The following is a 23,521-nucleotide window of genomic DNA, read 5'->3' on the forward strand; positions in this document are numbered from 1 at the left end:
GACAAAGCCCTGTATTGTGCCCCCCAGGAGAAGACAGCTTAAAAACTAGGTGTCAGGCATTGACTTATCACAGGTAATGCTCATGAAGCAACTCATGTTGCCCTCTCTGGCAAGTGGCTGCGGTGACTTTCATTTCTGCTTTACCTCAACCCCCTCAGAGGCAAGTGTTTCCCTAGCCTAGTTTCTGTCTTTGCCATGTATTTCTCTGGGAAGAAGCAAAGATCAATTTCAAGTGTTTGCTGCATGGTCTGTCCTTGCAGGATACTTGAAGAGCTGAACAGTTTCATGCTGGGCTTCACTGTGCTTGGGGGAAGATTTGCAGGTTTGCTCTCAAATTGTGCCTAGAGAGGAACCATTTGATAAATTTTTCTGGGGAAAAAACATAATAACTTCACTGGGCACTGCAGCATTCTGGTCTTCTTGGATTTGAGGAGCTGGGGATATAGGGAGTTTCCCAGGAGAGTTCACATTGTCCAGCATAGCAGGATAAATCATGCCAGCATCTCTTGGGCTGTATTCTGGCACCTTTCAGTTATATTAGCTGCAGGATGATTAAGATTCCTACTGGGACATTTTCTTTTTAGCTACAGGGCATATAAAATGATTTAAAACACCTCTGTACACCATGGTGGGTAAGAGAAGCTTGAGATTATTTCCTTCATTGCTTATTGAATGATCGCAGACACTAGATTCAAATAGGCCTATCATTGCTGGCTCTTTTTATTATTAATTACAGTAGAAATTCCTTGGTCCCCAGGAGCTCCCATGCTCTCACATTGCCTCTTGTCATCTTCAGAGTTTAGAAGAGTTGACAGAACCAATTCATCTTCTTGAGACTTCTCAGAAGTGTGTGAGCCGAGCCCACCATGTGAGCTCCAACTTTAGCCTAATCATTTGAATATCATTATACTAAAAAAATAAAAATAAAAAAAATTTAAAAAAAGTTTATAGTCTCCCTTTGAGTGCAAACTGATTAGTGCTTTGGCTGAATTCTAGCACACTGACCTATTTGGCTCACGAAACCATTTTCTCTAATTAATATTTAATGGGATCATTTAGCATGTTCGTGTAGTATTATTAACGGTGTTATTTGGTTATTATGCATACACTCGACACTATTTAATGGGAGTGAGTGGGAAGAAGTGGGACTCATTCTTCCTGCCATCCAAGCAAAGGGAAGCACTGAGGAGATGCTCTGGGGTGTTGTGTGTGTACTTGCACAGTCTTTAAATGCACATCAGAAGAAAGGAATATCTGCAGACTTAAGCATACAGGCTGGTACGGCTGTGACTGAAGTTGCGTTATGCCCGTCGCCTGGCTTGTGGCCCTGTAACTCCCTTGTTTTATGTAGGGCAAAAGCTCCCGGGGTGGGGCAGGATGGGTGGAGTGCAGGTTGCAGCCTGGATCTGATACTCTTTAGAAATGTGGTTGAGAAGCTGAGCCACGAGAACATGGCGTTCATTGCAAGGCCTTTCCCTTCCATGCCTCCTTCTAAATGCTCCATCACTCAGATTGCTCAGACCCCTCTGCACACTCAGTCACTAGCTGGAAACAGCTTCTGATGTCCAGGTGTAGCTGCAGTACCATGGCAGCAGCCAATTACTTTTTGCTTTTGAGCGTGGAAGGGGTGAGATGCAGGGACACATGTATGTTTGTAAGTTGTTGTGGATATGGGAGGCAGGAAAGAAAAATAAAATGAAAAAACACTGAGATGGGGAGGGAAGAGAATTGCTGGCATGGATTCTTAAAGGAGTAAATTCTTTCCACTTGGTGTTTTGAGCTTGAGACAGTAGTGAGAGCTTGGTCTGAACAGGGTAATTGTGAAACTCCCTGATCTGCATTTATACTGCTCTTAGTCTTAATAATCTCAAAGGAGGCTACAGCTGAGGGGAAAAAGAGAAAGGGAAGCAGTAAATGTAGGCAAACTGCCATTTGCTCTAGGGTATCAGGAAAGCGGAAAAACTTGTTGAATGCACATTGTTACACATTTTTCTCTGGATGCTTGTGTTAGCTCCACAGCAAACATGCAGTTGCGTTGATCATTACCAGCCTCAAAGAGATAGCATTTGCCTTTCCCAGGGAGAGAAGCTTGTAAAAGCATGCTATTGTTAATGTGTGTGCAGAGCACTTGCACAGAAACTGGAGCTCCCGGTTTGTGCAGGCTGGAAGGCACTGGGATGGCGCTGCTTTGGGCAAAGGACGGTTGTTGTGTTGCCCCCCCAGATCCTGCACACAGCTGCCAAGGGAGCATCAGAGCATCCTTGCACGAGGCACTAATGAAAATGGGTTTGTGTATAGTTACTGCAGCTGCTCATAGCTTGACAGGAGCAGTGGGCAAGTGCAGGAGACACGGTTTACTGGTGTCTTGTAAAAGTCATCTGGAAGAAAGTGGTAAGGATAGGTGATGAGAATAAATGGATACATCACACCTTCTGTGTGATATAAAAATTTATTGAGGAGTACGCTGGCTCTTTCCTAAACCAGACTTTTTTTCACCTCTGTATAAGCCCTAAGTTAGTAAGCCTGCCCTGGAGTGAAATCCAACAGTTACAGGGAAAATCGGTGGTGGAAATTCAGTTAAGAGAGGTGATAGCAAAAGGAATATCTATGGAAATGTAAAACAGATTTTGGTTATGCGACCTTTGGGAAAAAAGCGAAGGTTGGATCACTTATTTCCCTACTTTTGTGGGAGACTGCTTTCTATTTTAAAACATCTGAAGTGGTATCACTGACATGCCAGCAGGCTTTCTTCTTTGTTTACAGTAATTTGTTCCTTAGTCACCGAGGTCATTACATTCTGAAGATGGTATTTGAATTGTTTAAAAGCATTTTTATTTCCTTCCATTGGAGCTGTGTGCCAGTCACTGCTCCCTCCTGGTCATGCTGGTTTTCGTTTGTGCAGTGTCATGTGTGCAGCCACTTCCACCCTGGTCCAGATTCCTTTCCTTTTGGCACTTCCTGTGTTCCAGCAGGTCCTCTGCGACCAGGATTTGGCAGAAACTAGGATTTGAACCTCTCCATGTGTACACAACACTTAAATGTTACGCTTGCTAATCCTATAGTAACCTGGGCTCTTTGTGCTGCGATGGAAAGTGAAATACTGCTAAGCAGTTTAGGATCCCATCTAATTAGGTGAGGTGGCAACTAAGGGCAGGGAACAGCCGTGCTCTCATGGTTGGAAGGGAAAGAAAGACCCCAGCTTTTCAGCCAGGCCAAGCTGGCATGTCCCATCACCTCTAATAAGAGAGATGTGGGCGCCTGCCTCAGGCACAAAGGTTTAGGCAGGGGTGAAAAGCCCAAATGAGCTGTCACCAACTTATTGCTGACAGGATACTAGATAAGCCACATTAATACTGTGTACTTTGTACTGCCTTGTGCCACTCCTGCAGGTTTATGCCTATTGCTACAGGCAGGTTCAGGACTGCAAACAGGATGTTTGCCAAAAATGCTTGAAAAACAGCCTGGCTGTGGGAGTAATTGGGGAAGGGGTGGTGGGGATCATAGACATTTACTACGTTCCTGCCCAGTCTTCATTTCCACTGCAGGCTTTAGGAGTGGCATCCGGCCTGTTACTTTCTGAGCTGGCTACTGAGAAGTGTGACCATAAGGAGAAAATTACTTCCACTGGTTTACCTTTGGCAGTATTTCTCAGGCTGTTTTCTTCTCAAATATGTTTAGCTGGATTCAGGCTAGCTTGCCTCTTCCTTTATCTTTGTAATGTTCTGTTTTAAAGGCACTGATTCAGGTAAAACAGTTCTGGATTTAAGGAGGAGACTGTAAGTCATGGTGATGAAATGAGAATTGCAACAGATAGAAAGTACTCAAAAATAAATTAACGTATTAATCTGAGGATGGAAGCCTCTGCTTCGATCATAACATTCTTACATACGTAGTGAAGAAGTTTAGTTCCTCAAAATGTTACTTGGTAGTTATTACTTAGCTGACTAACACGTTCCCTGCTGGGGGTCATATTGGACGATAGGCAGAGCATCATGTTATAAGGAGGCAGTAACATGGAAATCTGCCTTGTGGTGGCTCTGAACTTCTTCATGCTGCTGGAAAACGTTTTTCCAAACTGCTACCCAGTTGGTAAAAGAGGGAGTGGCTGTTTGGAAGGGCTCTTTGTTTTAGAGATACGGCTGAAAAGATGCAAGATTGCACTTTTTTTTTTTTTTTTTTTTTTGGTGGATTCTGTTGGTTTCCTTTAGTTAAGAATTGAGTTCAGGTTTGCTGCAGCTTTTCCATTGGCTTCCTTTGTTACTTGATCACACAGCAGTAGACAAAGGCCAGATATCCTGAGATTTTATTAGATACTTCAAGCAATCTTTGCCATCATGCAAAGCGTACTGCAGGACTGGTCAGAGCTGGTAGTTGTTCTCCAGGTGGCCTGATTTTTCTTCACTGATGCATGATGGAAATAATTCCTTTATTTCCTTTTCAGCTCAAATATCTTTTTTGTGAGCTCTGTTGTCCCCCTCCTCCTTCACGGAGCAATGAGCTTTTACAGGCTTTGAAAGTAAGTTGTTTTACCCTGCAGCTCTACTACAGAGATCTCACTGGCACCAATATTTCTTTTTAATCAGACCTGAGCCACAAAATGGCATTGCTGGCCTGCTGTCTGGGTCTCAGCCTTTAGATGAGGAGTAGAAGTGTAGTGAGGTCATTCTAATTTGTTATGCTTTTCAGGCATCCCTTCAGCTTGATTTCCTCAAGGAGAATTTAATTTTTGCCAGCACTGAAAGAGTTACAAAGTGATCCTATCCATAAGGTGGTCCCCAAGCCTGACATATAAAGGCTTATTTGTACATGGCTTGTGGCTGCCCTGTTTCTAAGGCTACGCTCTGCTCCAGAGGAGAATCCTGTGTCTCTTCTGACTGTGAACGTGCTCAGAAGTGTTTTGTTTGTTTGTGTTTTGCAATCCAGTAGCAGTTGAGGCAACATCATTTTGAGGTAGTATTGCAGAAGGCTGAAAGGAAGCAACATCTGCTGGAACGTCTTTTAAGTGAGACTGAAAAACTTGCTAGCAATCACTGCATTTTTCATGTTTTAGGGTTTTTTATTTTGTTTTGTGTATTTTTTTTTTCCACTTTTAACAACTGCTTTTTTAAATTATTATTTTTATTCTCGATATTTTGGGGGATTCAAAAGTCACTGTTTCCAAGGGTACTTAGAAGCTGCACTTGCACTGAAAGAGATAGCTGACCTGCATAGGCTGCATATGCTGCATATGCAGGGATATACGTAGTGTTAGCAAAATCTGGCTAATCTGTTATTTCCAGTGTTGCATCATGTCCTGTCAAATAAAGAAATGTCTGTCCCCAGAGCACTGACTAAAGCAGCACTTGTCTATATAAATAACATTCAGAAATTGCTGCGAGGGGTCTTGCTGGATCTGTAGGTCTTGCATTGATGTAATACTTAAATATAAATTCATTAAATTTCGTAATCATTGATTGTTTTGATCAGATGAAGCAGATCAAAGGAGTGGGGCAATAGGAGATCTAGTTATTTTCAAGCTGTGTCTGTATAACATAACTTCACTTGTATCATCATTAATTGCTTTCAGGTGACAGCTGGAGCAGCTTTAACCAGGAGAGATGTAGGTCAGTAGTCCCCAAGTTCACTTGCTGTTGAGCTTGTTTATTAGCTCCAGGTTTTTTATTGTAGAGGCCAGAGGTTTAAATTTGCATTGATGAAATTAAGAGTGAAAGTACTGTAACTTTTCATCAGAGCTTCAGTGCTCTGACCTACATCGGCTTCTCTGCTCTCTGTCATCTCTCCAGCAGCTGCCTAAAGGCCTACCAAAGCCTGGTGGGTCCAGGGAGACGCTGCTTTCATCACCTCTTATAACCATTACAATTCTTAGCATTATGTAGGTGCGTATCAAAGGGATATAATGAGTTTAGCCAAGCTTCCCATTGGAGAGGAAGCTTCTCTGACTACATCAGCAGCCATGAAGACTCAAGACTCTTAACAGGGCCAAGGATGGTCATTATTTTGCCAGAACATTCCTATCGGTTAACTTGTAGTTCTAATGCTGTAAATATTGGGCCATTATAGTAATTATTTATGGTCAGCATCAGCAGTGAGGTCAGATGCTGGCCTGTCCTTAAGGAAGAATGGAGACGCTGGAGATATGTACATGGACTCTAGCAGAGGCTGAATGCTGTCACCTGGGATATCAATAGAATGTGAGGACATCCAGCCTGCCAGGCTGATTTCATTGCTGCGCTAGGTAAAGACACCCAGAAGACTGCCATCACTGCAAGCACACTGTCACCTACTATCTCTGCTAGGAGGGTCCCTGTTCGCAGCACAACTTAGAAGTGGAGGAAGTCTGGGACAGAGCCCAAAATAAAGCTGATTTGTCTTCAGGGATAATAAACTTCTGGCAACTGGTTTCAATGCCCGCAGTTCTGGGGATTTTGTTTTCTGCATTGCTTTCCACTTGAAGAATAATTTTTCTCTCATGACATTGCAGATATTTATGATTGTAGCTTACATGCTTTAAGGGTTTGTAGTTTCTTTCATTAAGCTTATAAGATTATAAAGACCAAGGGATTTCATATTCTTCACAGTTGAATTTGACTACTCTATCTAAAACATTTGTCCATGAATTTTAACTTCATTTTAGCACCTTTACACCTCCCTAACATTTCCTCTACAAAAGGAAAGCAAATTATAAGGTTTCCCATTGTTGTTTTCTTCCCTAGCTGCATTCACTTTAGTTTGTGGCTGATAAGGAGGGTGTGGCCCCTCACTCCCTGACCTTACCTCCTCAGGAGCAGTGCCCACACAGGCTGGTGATGGGGAATGAATCTGTAGGCAGGCACCCAGCTGGATCACAGATGCTTGTGATTTTTGCAATAAGCCACAAAAAAAGTTCAGTTCCCTTTAAACCAGGCTGCTTTTCCATGGATTTGAGCCTGTGGATTGAGGATGCAGCTTCTGGATGTTGATAATGCCATAAATGTGTTGATGGATATAAGATCCCAGTGAAAAGGCAGCTGTGGGGATAGTGGACCCTGCCTGGGACTTGTTCTCCGACTCCTCTTCTCTTGCCCCTGGCAGAGGGGTGCATGGGGAGTTGCCCTGGCTGCTGGGATGGACAGCCTTCACATACCATGCAGTGCCCCTCACAAGGAAGTTGAAGGTCTGAGCACTCCTTGAGAGGCAAGATTTGGAAATCAGATGATCATTCTGAGATGTATCCTTGTTTACACTCCAGTAGCCTGTGACGTCAAAGAGCGTCATTGGTGAGTCACCTATCTGCATGTCTGACTCGTCCTGGCTGCTCTAAATATAAATGTCAAAAGATGGTTAGGCTGTAGGAGTAAATTGGTCTGTGTTGCCATGTGCATTTCAGGCTGGTCTTCGTCTTCTGCATTTCACTTTTTCTCCATTATAAGGGCTGATTTGGTCAATGGGAAACAAAGGCAGCAGCGCCAGCTCTCAGACTATGTTTCCATGCACACATCTGATACATCACATCTTTTTGTGCTGGCTCTGTCAGGGCTGAATCTGAGAAGAGGGAGAAAATGGGTTGCTTTGACAGTGTTTCTGAAGTAGACACCCTGAGAGACTGTGAAGCATTTTCACACTTTTTTTTTTTTTTTTTTTTTGTACATGCAGAATGTACAATACTTAAACAAGCCTCCAAGAGAAAGTTCCTTTGCTAAGGCTGCTAGCCACTGCTAGTGGACCGCAGTCATGGAGATGCTTGTGTGATTTATGCTGCTCTAGCAGAAATGCTAAGTCACAGCCTAAACCAGTGATTGAGCACCTGGTGGGAAGGCAGGACCAACCCAGGGGAGCTCAGGTGCATGCAAGGTGCCTGTGGGACCAGAAGAGGTAGAGCCAGGATCTATTCCTTCCCAGACCTCATTTAAGGGCTTGCTGCATTTGGGCTTGTCCTTATTTGCTACAGCTGAGGAGTTTGCTACCCCAGTATTATCACTGTACTTTCCATCACATTATGGTGTTACAGTTGTTTTAGGCTCTCAAGGTTGAAGTTTCAATAATAAACACAACTGGTTTCTCTGTTGAAAGCTGGGAGAAGCAGGTAAGGAAGGTGTCATGTCTTTCATCTTACTAAGCATTTGGGTTTTTTTGTATGTGTATGTTTCTTTTTAGTGAAATGTGTATTTTTTGTAAAGTAAACAAAATGTTGATGAAGAATGCCACAAGAAAAACATCAGGACCCTGAAATTGCCTCTGCTTTGGCTATTGGGATGTAGTTGGTTTTTTTTGACTTGTTGCCTTTAACTGCTTATGCAGAAGTGGTAATGAATTTAAGAATGAGTTCTGCGTGCGGAATATAAACACATCTTTATAAAAAGCATGTCTAAAAACCTATGGAAGGTAAATCAAAGCAGATAGCCCTGCTTCACTTTACTGTACCCCTGCTGAGTGCTGTAATAGGGCTAATTCTGTGTTACCTTACAGAGAGTAATTCAAAGATCAACGAAGGTTGTCCTTTGTGTATTTCTGTGAGAATTTCCTTAACCGTTAAAGAAAATCCTTTGAAAGTATTAAATTTTATATATCTATATCAGTTTCCTCACTAGTATCAGAAAGCTCTACAACAATGAATAAGAATGAGAAATCAGAATAAGAAAGTGATAACAGTACATCTGGGCTGCAAACACCTCGTTGGAGGCACTGCAGTGTTTAGAGTAATCTCACTTCCACTTCACATCACAGATGTCAGAATGGCTCGTGCTGCTGTATGTGAGACTCATCACGAGGCCTTGGGCTGTTATTTTTACATGTTATGTCATTTCTTCTCTTTTCAGTGTTCTTAAATCACTTTTTTTTCCGCCTCTTTCTTCTCAATTTTGCTTCTTTTCCTTCTCTTCTTTCCTGTCTTTGTTGCTCTAACAGGCAGCAAATCTAATGAAGGGCATGAGCCTCTGGACAGTGATAAGTATGCAAACCTTCTATAAAAAATAAAATCTCTGTTTGATTTACACAATGCAGAGGGTCAGTCAAAAACTGTAGGCTGTGTTCCAGCTGAAGGTAGTACCTGCCCCTGCTTTAAAATTTTTATGAGACAGTGACTGAAGCGCTTTGTGCAGCATTGGCAGCCTGAGTCTATTAGCATGCATTTAGGTGAGGGGTTCCACCTGCGTTTTCAGCCTTTCCCTTTTCATAGGAATGTCCAGATGGAGCAGGGCATCTTACAGCTCGTCTAGAAAATTCCTCTGCCTCCCTTCTGGGGGAACAAGCTGGCAACTTTCTACAGCAAGACATGAAGTTGTATTCAGTATAGATAGTACTTAGTCCCCAAAGTCTGAAAATGTAGGAAGGTGGGAGACAACTGTGAGAAACAGACATGTCAGAAAAATGTGGAGGATTTGGCAGCCTTGTCTTTATGTCTGCTGTGTTACCCTGAAGAACAGTGTTGACTACAAACACATGAACATGCTAGCGTTGAATTTAATGGATGTGAGTCTGCCAGAGTTACTTGGGGTTTGGATTTTTTCTAAGCTTCAAGGTTGTTGTTATTGTTCTGCTTTACTTAGTGTCTCTACAGATAGCAGTAATGAAAAGTTGCAGTGCTGTTGAATGAACCAAAATTCTGTCTTTAAAAAGCCTCATTTGGTATGAGCTCTCTTTGACTGAAAGCGCATCAGATATAATTGAGTGCTGTGAGATTGCTGTTGCTTTGTATCTCCAGTCTAGGAACCAGTCTGTAGTTATGAACCTCTCATGAATGTTTATAACAAAATTATTGCTAGGAGGCTGGGTAATATCAAATTCTTCTTAACAGATTAATAAGAGTACATACTTCTGCAATTCCTTTATAAATGTATCACTTGGACTAACCAGTCCTTTATCCACTATTATGCTGCAGAGTGTGGAAAATTCTAAGACCTTTGGCTGACAAAAGTAGGAGTTATCAAAAGTCATTAGGAGTCATCAAAAATAAAAATAAAATGCATTCAAAGTCAAACTAATCCTCATTCAGTATTGTTCTTCTCTCTGTAGGAAATAAGTGTTGCCTCACTCCTTGTCTGAAACAGCTTCCAGCTGCTCTCTGCATCACATAATGCAAGCAGTCACACCTCATGTGTAGTACTGCCAGCACCAAGCTGTGTGCAATGGGAATGCTGTTTGCAGTCACTGCAGACAATGCTGAACTCATTAAGAAGCTAGTAAAGTGACCTAAAATTAATCTGTTCTAATTAGTGTAATCTGGCTGTTGACCTCATTCAGCTGACTGAACTCACAAGAAATAATGTCAGTAATAAGGACTAAAATGAAATATCACTTAGTGTGAATTATTATGGTGTATCTTGCGAGGAAGGAAGAAGTCCAGTACAGTTATGAAGACCACAGTGTTCCTCCTTCCTGCGTCAGAAGGGACGTGAGATCTTGTTGCTTGCCATCACCTTTCCTGGGATATTGATAAAATAGTTGGCTTTCTTGAAAGTTTGTGTGTGTCTTTCCTTTAGGGATTCAGAAAGAGCCAGCACCTCCTGATGCAAAGCCATATTCCACTGATATTATTGAATATAATTATAGCTTTTGTAGAGAAGAATCTGCTCCTAAATATAGCCACCCAGTCAGGCCACCATTAGAGCTGTATGTTAATGGTGTTTTACTCTGCGTAATATAGTGATGTGTGGGAAAAAATCCCAGACTGAGTCCATTTCTGACATCCAGTGGTTGATTTGCAATGAATTGTAGTACCAGAGTTCAAATGCTTGCTGATTATTGCTGAGCCGGGCTACTGTCAGGCATTTTGAAAAATAAGGCTTGCAGTTTAACCAGTATCACTGAAGTTCCTCACTGCAGAGCCCTGCATGACCTTTCAGCACATTCACTGGAGTTCCCACAATGGCAATTGTAAGCAAGGCATGACATAGCATCATTGCAGCTTAACGGGGCTATTGACCTCTTGCATCTGGCCCTGGTGGGAGAGCCATACTGCCTGGAAATGTTCAAGATCTTTAAGCATTTCGTAGTAAGAAACAGTGGGAAACAAGATTGCCAAGTACCAGGAAATAGGATATGAAAATAACAAACAAGTCACAAAACCTCATGAAGCACTCACCTCGTGCTGGTAGAAGGTGGAGGTCTGCATGAGCTCTCTAGTGTCTGTTCTGATCTTCACAGAAGATCTGTCTTTGTAAACCGAGAAAGACAGCTAAATGTGGCTGTCCTTTTGGGCAGAACTACCCCAGGATCAATTTTGCTTGAAGTAATACCTGGACCTATATGCTGGTGTGTAGATTCATACAGGAACAGAAATCTCCACTGGGCTGCGGGAATGTCTTCTGCAGAGTTTCCTTTCAAGGAAACAAAGAAGTACTTGGTACTTATGTCCAGCTGTGACTCTGCTATCTATCTGATGCTAATTCAGTTCTTAACGGGTGTTTTTTTTGTTTGTTTTTGTTTTGCAGGAAGAAATCTTTTCTATTTTCAGCACTGTACGCTGCCTTCATATTTGGTGGTCGGCACCTTATGAATAAACGAGCAAAATTTGAACTGAGGAAACCACTAGTGCTCTGGTCCCTGAGCCTTGCTGTCTTCAGGTAGGCATTCCTTCTCATCAACTGCTTTCAACAGTAGTCTCTGAAAAGGGTTTTGGTTTTGTAAGGTTTAACGGCATTGCTAGTATGGCAACAAACTTGCCCAGAAGTGGCCTTTCTTTAGTGCTACTCCCGAAGGTTATGTCCTGATCCAGTCCTCACAATTTAAATGGTCCCCTTTGACTTGCCAGATCATACAGCATTCAGAGAGGGGAGAAATCAGCACTGTTCTTGGAGAGCAAAGGTGAAAAAGAAAGGGAGGACGGGAGAAAAAGCATGAGTCATTGAATCACTTGCAATAAATTTACCATACAAACTACAAGTGGAAATAAATGAATTAAGACGCCAGTCTTGTTCTGATTTGCTAGTTGGCATTACATTTATATGGCTGCATATATGGAATATTTAATTGAGGTTCTGACCTCTATTACAGTGAGATAAACCTGGGCCACTGTGACTGAGATCGGAATTTGGCTTCTGGTTATTCCATCAGAAGTGAAGAGCTTACAAATATAGGAAATGGGTGGCTCCACAGCAAAAAGGCTCTGTTTTAGTGATGGACAGCTCTAGATGTGTGTTTCTTGTATATCACTGAGTATGGGGAAATCAGGTTCACATTCTTGATAATTTACTCTACATAGTATAGAAAAATTTGTAAACAAATATCTAACACTGATACCAGTGTCTTTTTCTAGTATCAGTATAATAATTACTGATTTGAATAGTTCACAAGTACAGAAAGCATGTTTGCGTACTGAGCAGCCATGAAGGTTGAATTATTTTTCACAGGATGGGAGTATTTTAGGCTGAGAGTTTCTAAAGATTAAATCAAAGCAGAAATAGAGAAGTCTGATTATTTTGCCTTCTTATGTTTATTTCCTTTCTTCTCAGAATCCACACTGGCATTTCCTAAAACTCTGGCGAGGAAAAATAAATTACATTTTTCACTTATTTCATTTAGCTGGAATGTGCTACCTGTAGAACTTCAAACTACGTTTGCTTGATTTTAATCATTTAAAGATTCCTAAAATAATAATAATAATAAGATAAAAAGCTTTGAGCGTTCTGGGGTAACTTTGAGAGCAATTTCTAACACTGAAAATTTACTGTTTTTGTTTTATGGCATTTGGTGCTGTGCTCCCGTCTATGTGTCTAACATCATTTTGTTGTTACTGTACACAATTGTCATCTCTTGGTGAGGTTCAGCAACTGCTGAATTGCTTCTTAGGTGACACGTCATTTGTGAATCAGTTTGTAAAGTGATCTTTAGCCAGTTGGATCCCTAAGTATATATTCCAATTATACTTTGTTATTGAGCATAGCCAGTAGAAAGAAGCTGACGTATGCAGAGAGGTTGTAGTTCATTTCCTGACCTGCAGGCAGGACACGCAACTTCATAACTGTGCTTCAAAGAGGGTCACTGGCATGATTTTTAAAATCATGTTGTTCTGGGGTTGACTCTATGGCTGACATGCACAGTATGGGGCTTGTAAGCAATTTCACTAATTAGTTAGTTCTCAAAAACAAAGCAATGCGGTAATCAACAAATAGCAGTGTGCGCTATGGTGTGAAAGTGCTGTGTAGGTGGACTGAGAACATTCAGACTTTGAAATCAACATGTTCATTACTTGATAGCTGGAGTTTTCAATCGTAATCATATGAAATAGCTAATGCACAGTCTGTAGTAGCTGATGGGGAAGTCTGCGTGAAATCTAAAATGTGGCTTTCACCTTTGTGAAACGTCATGTTGCCAGAATGAACACTCCAGAGTCACTCCCAACTTTATTGACTCTGTAGCCAGCTGTACTAGACTTTGACTGCCATAAGCTTTACAAGGAACTTGAATTTTACTTTCCAAGAGACGTTTTTTCTGGCTCCTTTCATGACGAGGTGTTTCATTTGCACATGCTTGATCTGAAAGATATTTCTGCTTCCTCTGAAGGTGAACTTGGATAGATTTAGATGCTGTTGTTTTACTTATTACAGATCCAGGAAAATACTCTTCAATTTTAAAAAGTCTTCCTCGTTAGCTTTATGGGCTGTTGAAATACTATGATTTTTACAATACCTTTAGGAAATGCTAAGTAATGTACTTCTGTTGTGAGCAGTTATAGTGAGGAAGAAAAGCCTGCCTAGAGAGCCCTCAGTATTTTCCTCAGCCTCAAGGTCAGAGCAAGACTTTTTTCCAGAGTCCTTGTTTATCTCTCTGCTAGCACTCCAACCATTTTTACCGACTTCAAATATCCTCAGAAATAGTAACACTTAGCAGAGGCTGGAAAAATTGTGTTCTGGACTTAAAAAAACAAACAAACAAAAAAAGCCCATGAAATTGCTTGCCAGGCAATGACATGGCCTTCCTTCACAATGTATCCTGAGCGCCTTGCTCTTGCCAAGATCCTTTAAATGTGGTAGCAGCTACTGTAGGAAACCTGCTACGCTTATAAATAAACAAAACAAGCTACAACACCCTGCTGAGCTTGCTAAGCATTCGGGGAGTTCGGTAAGAGTAAGTTTTGTGTCAACACTGGCAGCCAGCAGGATCTGAGAGACAGAAAAGCTGCTTTATTTCCCTTTGGAAACATCAACTAGTTTCAAACATTTTGTCTCTGGGATAAAGTTACTGCTTCTATGTGAATACCTCTGCAAAGGCAGTGACAATAAATCTTGCTTTTCACTTTGAAACCACTGTGAAAACATGATCTTCTGAAGTCTTTTGCTGATGAATTAGTTTGGGATGTTTTTCTTGGGTTCTTTTCCTTCTAGTAGATTTCTTGATCTGTTTCAAGCACTGAAGACATTGTTTTGTGGCATGACATGGTTTCAGTCCTTTTTTTTTTTTTCTTTTTCTTCCATTTAATGCACTTCATTCACAGCCAGTTGGTTGTGCAGTGAGGTCCTGTGGGAGCAGCTCCGTGGTGTTCTTTGTCAACGGGATCCCACTGTTTGTTTTTCAAATTTATAAGACCCCAAAGAAACTGTTGCTGATTCACCTGCATGTCAAAATGACAGCCATGTATTTAAGAAAATTTCCAAGAGTGAAAAATCTACAAAAACACGAGTTTGAATTGCTAGTCCTATGTTTGTGCTCCTTTGAACAAGAAGTTAAGATCATTCATTGACACCAAAGTATTTTTTTAGTTAGTGTATATCAAAAATACTATGTTGGCATCTTAAAAATCAGCAAAGCTGGGACCAAGGGTCTCACAGAAGGATGTGTAATCATTAATTCATGGTTTCATTACATCTCAGCTGGATTTTTGTTCTTCTTTTTATGGGCCTTAGAGTGTGTGTGTGGGTAGCACTGCCATCAAGGAGCTCACACAAGGGTTTGATTGCCTTACCTTCGCAGAAGACAGTGGCATGGCACCGTTTTCAGTCACTCTCCATCCTTAAAGGGCTCTCAGCAGAAGAATCAGTGTCAGGATGCTGACTAATAATAGCAAAATGTTGTTTTCCTTAAGGAACACAATCCCATCAATAGAAGAGAGAAGGAAACTAAAGCATCCATTGTGGTGCAGTTGTATGCAAGGAGGAAGAGAGAAGCTAAGTCTGATTGTGACTGGAGGCATGATTTGTCTTTGTTTGGCCAGACTACTCATTCGTAAAGTTGCTATCGTTATTTGAGGATGTGCAGATTCTAATACAGCTTCAGCTGTGCTTTGTAGCAGAGGCTGATGTCAGTATAGGGTATCCGTATGTCATTTTTCCTGGGAAATACTTTCTCTTCAAGAGGCTGAAATGGTGAGAATGACCACTAGCTGTCTTTCATAAAGCCTCAGAAATGAAATATTCCAGTAGCAACTTATTTTGTATTTGAAAGACACAGCCAAAGTATCTCACTGGAAGAAGGTTACTCACTTTTCTTTTGTGAGACTGCTGTAATGGATTTGTTTCCACAAGCACAGCAGCATTTTGTAGAATCAGAGGATCAATAAGGTTGGAAAAGACTTTAAAGATCATCAAGTCCAACCACGATCTAACCATACTACCCTAACTAACATCCCTCTGCTAAATCATATCCCTGAGCACCACATCCAAATGGTTTTTAAACACATCCAGGGATGGTGATGCAACCGCCTCCCGGGGAGCCTATTCCAGTGCTTAACAACCCTTTCTGTAAAGAAGCATTTCCTGATATCCAACCTAAACTTACCCTGGCACAACTTGAGGCCATTTCCCCTCATCCTGTCACCAGTGAGAAAAGACCAATCCTGCTCTTTCTGTAAGCACCTTTCAGGTATTGAAAGAGAGCAATAAGGTCTCCCTTCAGCCTCCTTTTCCCTGGAGTAAACAGCTCCAGTTCCTTCAGTCAGAAAGAAAGGTATGTGCTTGTTCTGCAGATTGCTCCCAACAAGATAATCCAAAATAAATCTTTATATCTGCAGCTCAGTCCTGAGATGAGCTGAACTGAAAGGACTGAACATAACTTTAAAAACAGGAGTCCAATTGCTTGTATTTGGGACTCTGAAATACCTTCTGGTTATGATGCCTATGCACAAGACAGTTGATGAAAACTCACTGAAATTTCCATCTAGTCCCAAGGTCTGCCATTCACCACGGAGATTAAAACACAACTTTATTTCATATGTTGCTGAACAGCCCATTAAAATCTTAAAATACTCTGAAATTGTATATAGATTCTGAAAATGCATTTAAAGAGAACATAAATTAATGAAAAGAGCAATATTTGCCAAATAGTATTAAAGTTAATAAGTAGCATTTAAGGTGAATTAATTATCTTCTCTCTTTTAAACTTGAAAGCAAGGGAATTATATTTGAGAAGCATTGATATTCTCAACGTGAGATTGTTCAGAACCCAAATATCTACTTAATGATTTATTTCAATTGAGCCATGCTCATCTATATAGACTTAACTGGTTTTCTTGTTTAAAAGATATTGGGAACGTCTTTTAGTTACCGTTTTGGAACCAAAGTTGAAAGCTGGATGAAAAGCAGGAGTTTAGAGTGGTTGGAAAGAAGGCAAATCCTTGAGACTTAATAGTTGTAATCCCAAGAGTGAAATGCAAACAGTGCTATGCAGTGTGCATTTATAAATTGCAGAACAAATGCTATCTGCAATTAAAATAACAGCGTAAAGGTGGAAGAACCATACAGACTAGGAGCAATAAAGTCCTATCAGGAAGACATGCCCAATATATATGTTATTTATTCTAAATAAGAAGAGCATCTCATGACAAACATCTTCATTCCCAGAACTGTGTTTGAAGCCACATGAGACCTAGCTAATGCAACTTTACAGGAGATGCAGATAGCATTGGCTAAACAATTCCTGTTAAAATTGCTTTCTTTAGAATCACAGAATCGCCAAGGTTGAAGAAAACCTCTAAGATAATGCTGTTCAAACACCCACCTATCACCAATATTTCCCACTAAACTATGTTCCTCAGTACAGCATCTAAACATTTCTTGAAAACTTTTCTTGGCAGCCATTGAATTTAGCACAAAAGTGGGCTTCCTTTCTTTAAAAAAGTGGATTTCTTTTCCTATTTGTTTGTTTTGGTAACTGGAAAACTGAATGTAGAGTGAATGCAGTGCGTTATTTGGAAACTACTTGTAGCACCCATTCGGCACTGCTGTCCCCACTCAAAATCAGTGAGAGTGTTGATCCTCTGTAACTCCAAATTGCACCTTTCTCATGCAGTCACCTTGCCCCAGCCCATGGCAGCTGATTTCTCTCAACATACTGACAAGTGTATTGGGAGAGTAATGAACCGAGCCTGCGTAAGCAGATCACGGTTTAACTAAGCCACCACCATGCGACAAGTGTAAAATGTTCTTTCTAAGGTATTCTTCTAAGCAGGTGAGCTTCCTCATGCCTATGGCACTCCACACCTTCCCTGTATTGCTGCTCCATCCCTGGCAGACTTGCTGGGCCACCTGCAGGAGTGCTGAGCTGAAAAGGGAGATCAGTGACTCCAGACCTGTAGCTGCCATTTAATTTATGACTCTGGGCATCTCATTGCAGCTGTATTATGACTTTTAGCTTCTTTAAGCCTTCTTTATTCAGTCAAATGCTAGTCTTTATCTGTAACTTAGATTTTGCTTGAGTTGTTACTTGCCTGTTTTATAGCTTTAGTGATTGCTGGTTTCATTGGGTGGCTTGATTATCTGCTAAATCTTTTACTATATTATATTTTGGCTTTATTTGCCCAGGATAATTTCAATCTCCTGAATACATACATTTCAATGCTACACATGGCAGTCACTTTGCCAACTTGATACATTTGATCCTGTAAGTATCTTTAAATTATCCTGCAGAAATGATGTGTCACTTTTTTCAGATTATCATTTAAACCACTGGAATATTAGTTATTCTAAAATTTTCTTGAGATAACATTTGGATGCTGAGAATAATTTTAGTGATGACATAGGAACAAGTGCAAATGCTCCTAAAGCATTCATTAAAGATTGCTTAAGAGGTACATTGTGCTTATGGATCCTCATGGGCTGCTTTAGAAATCCTTAGATGAATTCCTTAATTCTTACGAGATTTTGCACCAAATGCAGGGCTTAAGCAGAAAATTGAATTTTTTTTTTTTTTTTTTAAGCATCTTAGCCACAATTTAAAGTTGCTGAAGTGAATATCTGAGAACTAAGAAATAGTTCTCAACAGAAAATTGCCTCACTGTATATACAGCCTTTGCAGGGTGCTGGGGCTCTTCAGCAGCAGCCAGAATCCAGTTATTATTTAGTGATGGAAGAGTGAGTTATTGCTTGAGAAATTACAGCTTTCATCAAGAAATAGTGTTTCTGCAAGTCCAGTGTGCCAGGTGGTCAGAGACCACTGTTAGGTAACAGCAACATTGAGGGGCAAAGAATAGAAGACGGGTAATTACTATTGATTGGGTTGTAGCTGACTCTTTGGAAGTCAGATGAAATAGAGGGATATGTAGGTAGAGCTGGAAAACTGTTTTTCATTCTTTGCAAGAAAGCAATTAAATGTTTTTCAGTGTCGTATGGTGTCTTTGTAAGCAAATTCTGCTGTTCTCTCATGTTTCTTTGCGATGACCAAGCATAACTGTTATAAAAACTATTCATAAGAATCTGATGCTGGCATTTTTTTTCTGTGGCTCTTTGTAAGCAGGACAAGCTCCTCCACCAGCCTACACTGTGGGGCTGCATTGTTTTTGAACTCTGCTCCTCAGGATTGCCTGAGCATAGCTAATCCCAATTGTAAAGAAGGCAGGTGTGGGATCAAACTGCATTTCCTGGAGGAAGAATTCAGGTTTGGTGAAGTACAGAAGACAGTAGCTGTTGCAGATTGATTTTTATCCACGGATAAATAAGCTTTTCCAAGAGCAGTTGCAGCAATTGGTAGAGGTGTTGAACTTGCTCTTTAGCAAGAGAGGATCAGATGGATTTTACACTACTGTGGCGTTAACACGATTAAAATTGCTCAATGACAGCATCCATTGATCTGGAGCCCCGCGGAGATGTCACTGTTTGGGATGCTCAATGAGGTCCCTGGAGAGGAAAGCAAATAAGCCTGTTTTTTTTTTTGTTATTTGTTTGTTTTGTTTTCCTCCAATTTTGTCAATAAAAAGAGCAAGGTTTTAGGAATCAGGTGAATTGTGACTGGGAAATCTTATGATGAGAGAAGGGTGGAAGGGAGTAGCCCCACGAAAAAGCAAGGAGCACAGTATCTACCCTCAATTGAAGCCACAGAGTGAGCTGTCACTTTAACATACCTCCAATTCCTCCATTCCTTCCCAATAATTCATCATGTGGGAAAGTCATAACCACCCAGGCATGAATGCATATGCTTATGGGTATATAAATCTGCACAAATGATATATTATTTCTTAGAGCCATGTAAAATATTTGCACAATTTTTAAATCACTCTGAGCTGGCCTGGCTTCAGGTTTGGTCCCCACTGAAAACTCAGACGATTTGCATTGAAAAGCTTGCTGGAGAAACATCTGGGTCAGATACAGCAAGCAGGTCTGAAATGCAAGGTTTGTGTATGAGAGGGGTAGAGATGGAAGGGGAATTCTCCAAAGTTTGCTTTGGGGTTTTGATAGGACCGAGCCCAAACCTCAAAGTATGCGGGAACTTATGCAAAGAAAATTATTTGGGCTAAACCTGGGATAAAAACTGCAAAGATCAGCAGAACTTTTGCTTGCACACATGGTACTCAGAGCTAGAGCACCCCATCATCATGCACGTTCAGTACTGCTGACCACTAGGTTTTAGCTGAGTGTCACACTGAGACAAGCATATGTTATTCCTCAACTCCTCCTTCCTTTTTTTTCTTTTTCTTTCCTTTGTTTTTTGGATAATACAGTGGCTTTGATTCCACCCTCCATAATACTCCATCACCCTCAAAGTGGGCAAGTCATAAGCTCCATCTGTTCTGGATGGCAGAGGGGAGAGGCTGAGGAGCAGTGGAGCAGTAGGGCGTTAGAGGGAAGGTTTCTCTGCAGGGGGCTTGCCCAATTCTTTGTGTTCTTGCACCCTTGCAGAGCGGGTAACTATTTGTGTCCGTGTGTTTTGGAGGCACCACGACATAGACAGTCCATCTCTAGTTAGCAGATACACCTTCTGGAAGAAAACAAATGTTTCCAAATGATGTGTCCCCTCAGCCGCAGAAGTGGAATTACAAGTTGGAGCAAAAGCACCATTTCAAGCTTTCAGGGAGTTCAGGAAGCTAAAGGCACTTATTACCCCAAGTCATGCATGCAAATTGTGCTCTTAATTACAATAGTTACAATGAAGACTGTAGGTACCTTATTGCCTTTCAGGTGCATGAGTTGGAGAAAATGAGTTCTATGTTCTTCCTAAAGCATGAGATTAATGCAAGTGCTCTTCAAAACTGGTTTCATAACCTTTGAAATTGTGCTTTCTAAAGTTGTTCAGATTTCATAGGCAAAAGGGATATCATGGAACTAAGCTGTTTTTTTCCATACTTTTTCCTTGTTCGTGCCAACTGCAAGAAAATAATTAATGGTTTGTTTAATTAAAATATGGAGAAATTGTAGCATAATTTTTTCCAGTGAAACAGAAACAATATAGAGCCGAAAGGAATTCTACTTAGGTGCACAGCAACATCATGATAGTTGCAAATCCCAGCTTCTGCAAAATCCCCATATTGACTTTAAAATAATGAGCTTTTCTTTATTACTGTGAGAGTTCAGGGTCTGTTTTTGTCCATGCCGGTAGCTGCACCTGTGGCTGGGCTGGCTTGGTTATGTCTTTACTCTTCTTCTTCCTAGACTTGGATAGAAGCCTGTTGAAATGAACTTCCCATAGAATCACTTGCTGTTGAATGGCATTAAATAGTCACATTTTCTGCTGTTTTATCAAATGAAGTCATTAGCAAAGGAAATCATGAGTTTTTAAGAACATTAACACAGAATTTTCCACCTCACTGGTGTGGTTTTTGTATCTGCATCTGTCACAAGGAGTTGGGCATGGATCAGGATCAACTGCAGGAGGGTGGTTTTAAATGCCTGGTTTTCTTCTGGAGTTTACTGTTGCGAGTAAAGGGATCAGCAAGGAGCATATGTGAAGCAACCATGATAATCAGAACAGCAGCAAAAAATCCACAAGGAAAAAGAATTCAAATATTTTCTCCTAACATAGAACAGGTTGCTGGGATCTGGTCCTACATAAATCTAGGGGGCAAGACAAAGTGAAATAGAAGCAGGGATGCTCTTAAAACTCATTATACAGGCTTTTGTTGTTTGTGCCTCATGTCCAACTATGTCAAATCAAATCCATGTTTGTATTAGCCTTCTATGTCAAGGAAAAATAGGAGTACAACAAAGTGTGGGGCAAGCATGCATTGCTCTTATCTGGTCTTCTACCTAAATAAGTTTTCAGCTGTTTGTGTTTCTTGGATAACAGGGCTTTATGAACTTTGACTGTGTCTCTGCTCATTACTCTGTATTTTATGTCCTGAGAGTATGCTGCCAACATATCAGAGGTGCCCATGATGAAAGGGTTAAGAAGCATATGTCTATAGACTGTGTATCTTATTTTTTTAATTAATGTCTACAAACCGTTTAAAAATGTAGATTTGCCTGGGGTGATTAAGACAGAGAATTTGTGACTTGGAAGTTTAGGGAGTAGCATTAAAAAGTGAGAAAAAAAACTGTGGTAGGTCAGAAAATGCTTTATATGCAGGTCTTTTCTCTGAAAATGCCTCAATCCAGAGCATTTATGTGGATTCTCTAATACAGTTTTCACTTATAGAGTGAGGTCAGATGTCCTGCTGAAGTCAAACAGATCTCATGGACAAGGTGCTGAGCCATATGCAATTCATGATGTTGCCCAACATTGCTTGTCCTGGCTCAGGCACAGATTTTGTTTTGACAGGATACTTAAATTTCAGTTTGCCTTACCTCTCAGTCTTTGAAATGGATCAATGCTTAGCAACTTTACAATGCTGTTGCAAGAGTGAATGCCATTAAGGACAGAAATATTCACAGATACAATGCTGAGAGCCTTGGTGATGCCAATACAAAGAAATGACTGAAGGAAGTTAGGTCTAAACCTGAATGGAATCCAGCTGAAGAACAGCTTTGTTCTTGGCGGATCTTTATACATAGACATCTCAGCTAAAGCAATTGCTGGCCTGGATATTGCTGAGGCACTGGTATCTGTGGGGCAACTCAAGCTGGCAGTGGTAGATCACTGGACTGCTGGAAAACAGATAAGACCAAAATTTTGGTACAGCAACAAGGAAGGTCTGCTCTGTGGTGAGAATGTGTTGTCCTTCTCATCACAAGCAGATTTGATGAGGGGATGGGGTTTTTCTGTGAGGTACTTGGGCCAGCTCTGGGAGATAAAACAGGAAGGTGGTTTGTGTGTGTTTGCCAAGAACAGTCTCTGCAGGGCCAGGTCTCTTTCTTTCCATATCTAACCTTGATGTTGCTCAAAAGCACCTCAGAAATGTTGAAAGATGGCGAAATAACAGCCTGTTTATGTCAGTCTTCTCTGCCATTATAAAAATAACAGTTGGGCTCAGTTTATCTGCCATCATTTGAACAAGTGTGCCTCTTGGATTTCAAAGTAACTCACTATTAAAAAGTCTTCTCTTTTAAATGCTTGTGAAATGCCTCGTAAATGTTACACGTGGCCAAATTTCTAGCTAGTATTATTTTTTCCAAAGTTTTCTATAATCTTGTGAATACATTGTCACTGCATATCCTTCACTACCCAAGAGGCTGATGCATTTAGTTGAAAAATGTAACCCTTACTTCAACAAACCAAACAAAATATTTTAAATCTCCATCTGCAGACATACGAAATGGCTCTTCTAGTCAGTTATTAATATATTCAAATAAATTAGAAAAAATTTAATGTGTGCTGTCCTTGCACCACATTGACCATTTAGGACGTGGGATGCCAGATCCTTTTCTAGGCTGCTTTTTTTGTGTGATTAGAGTACGTCCTATTGCACTGACTGAGCTACTTGAGATCCAGATAGGATTCATCAATTCCATGTAGGTCACTGAATGACAGCCAGTTATTTCCCATGTTTTATCTGTAGTTAATTATCAGTTTCTTAGCTTATGGTTGCTCACTGTGCTGCAAGGATGCCATGATTTTGCAATCAGATAGATAGCCTAAAGCAACCTTGTAGTTTTTACACCGTATGCATTCCTGGATTCATCCAATGAAGTTTAAGGGCAATTAGTCAGGAAATGTATTTCTCTTTCAGCCCATGCTTTCTTATGTAGGAAGCTGGTATTTCATGGCAGGTCTTGCCAGCTCCCTCCCTGTAGGGGAACAAATGTCATCTCTGCATACTCTTGAAAGGTTATTGTTATGTTTTTAGTTCTTCCCCAGCCTTGAAACTGTCTGTCATGTCTACCGCAAAGTGTTTGGGAACAATAGGCTTCAAATGGGCGCCCAGGCACCTATAAAAACCAGTGGGCTCAACCCCAGCTGGAATATCCTTTCTTCATTTTGCACCACCCAAGTAACTGCTTTAACCGGGGCATTCCCTTTGATTTCA

General features: G+C 40.8%; 1 protein-coding gene across 2 annotated transcripts in view; it reads left to right on the forward strand.

The window, feature by feature from the left end:
- Positions 1–23,521, forward strand: part of ELOVL6 (ELOVL fatty acid elongase 6) — a 67,287-nt gene that overhangs the window by 31,760 nt on the left and 12,006 nt on the right. Inside the window, exons 1-2 of one of the 2 annotated variants that reach the window (XM_048942423.1) lie at positions 7,907–8,062; positions 11,409–11,540. In XM_048942423.1, coding sequence (XP_048798380.1) covers positions 11,470–11,540 — 71 coding nt within the window. In that variant the 5' untranslated portion in view covers positions 7,907–8,062; positions 11,409–11,469. Of the gene's footprint in view, positions 1–7,906; positions 8,063–11,408; positions 11,541–23,521 lie in introns of those variants that run through there. The other variant, XM_048942421.1, reaches the window with a different exon arrangement.

Source organism: Lagopus muta, chromosome 4, assembly GCF_023343835.1.
Source record: "Lagopus muta isolate bLagMut1 chromosome 4, bLagMut1 primary, whole genome shotgun sequence".
NCBI lineage: Eukaryota > Metazoa > Chordata > Aves > Galliformes > Phasianidae > Lagopus > Lagopus muta.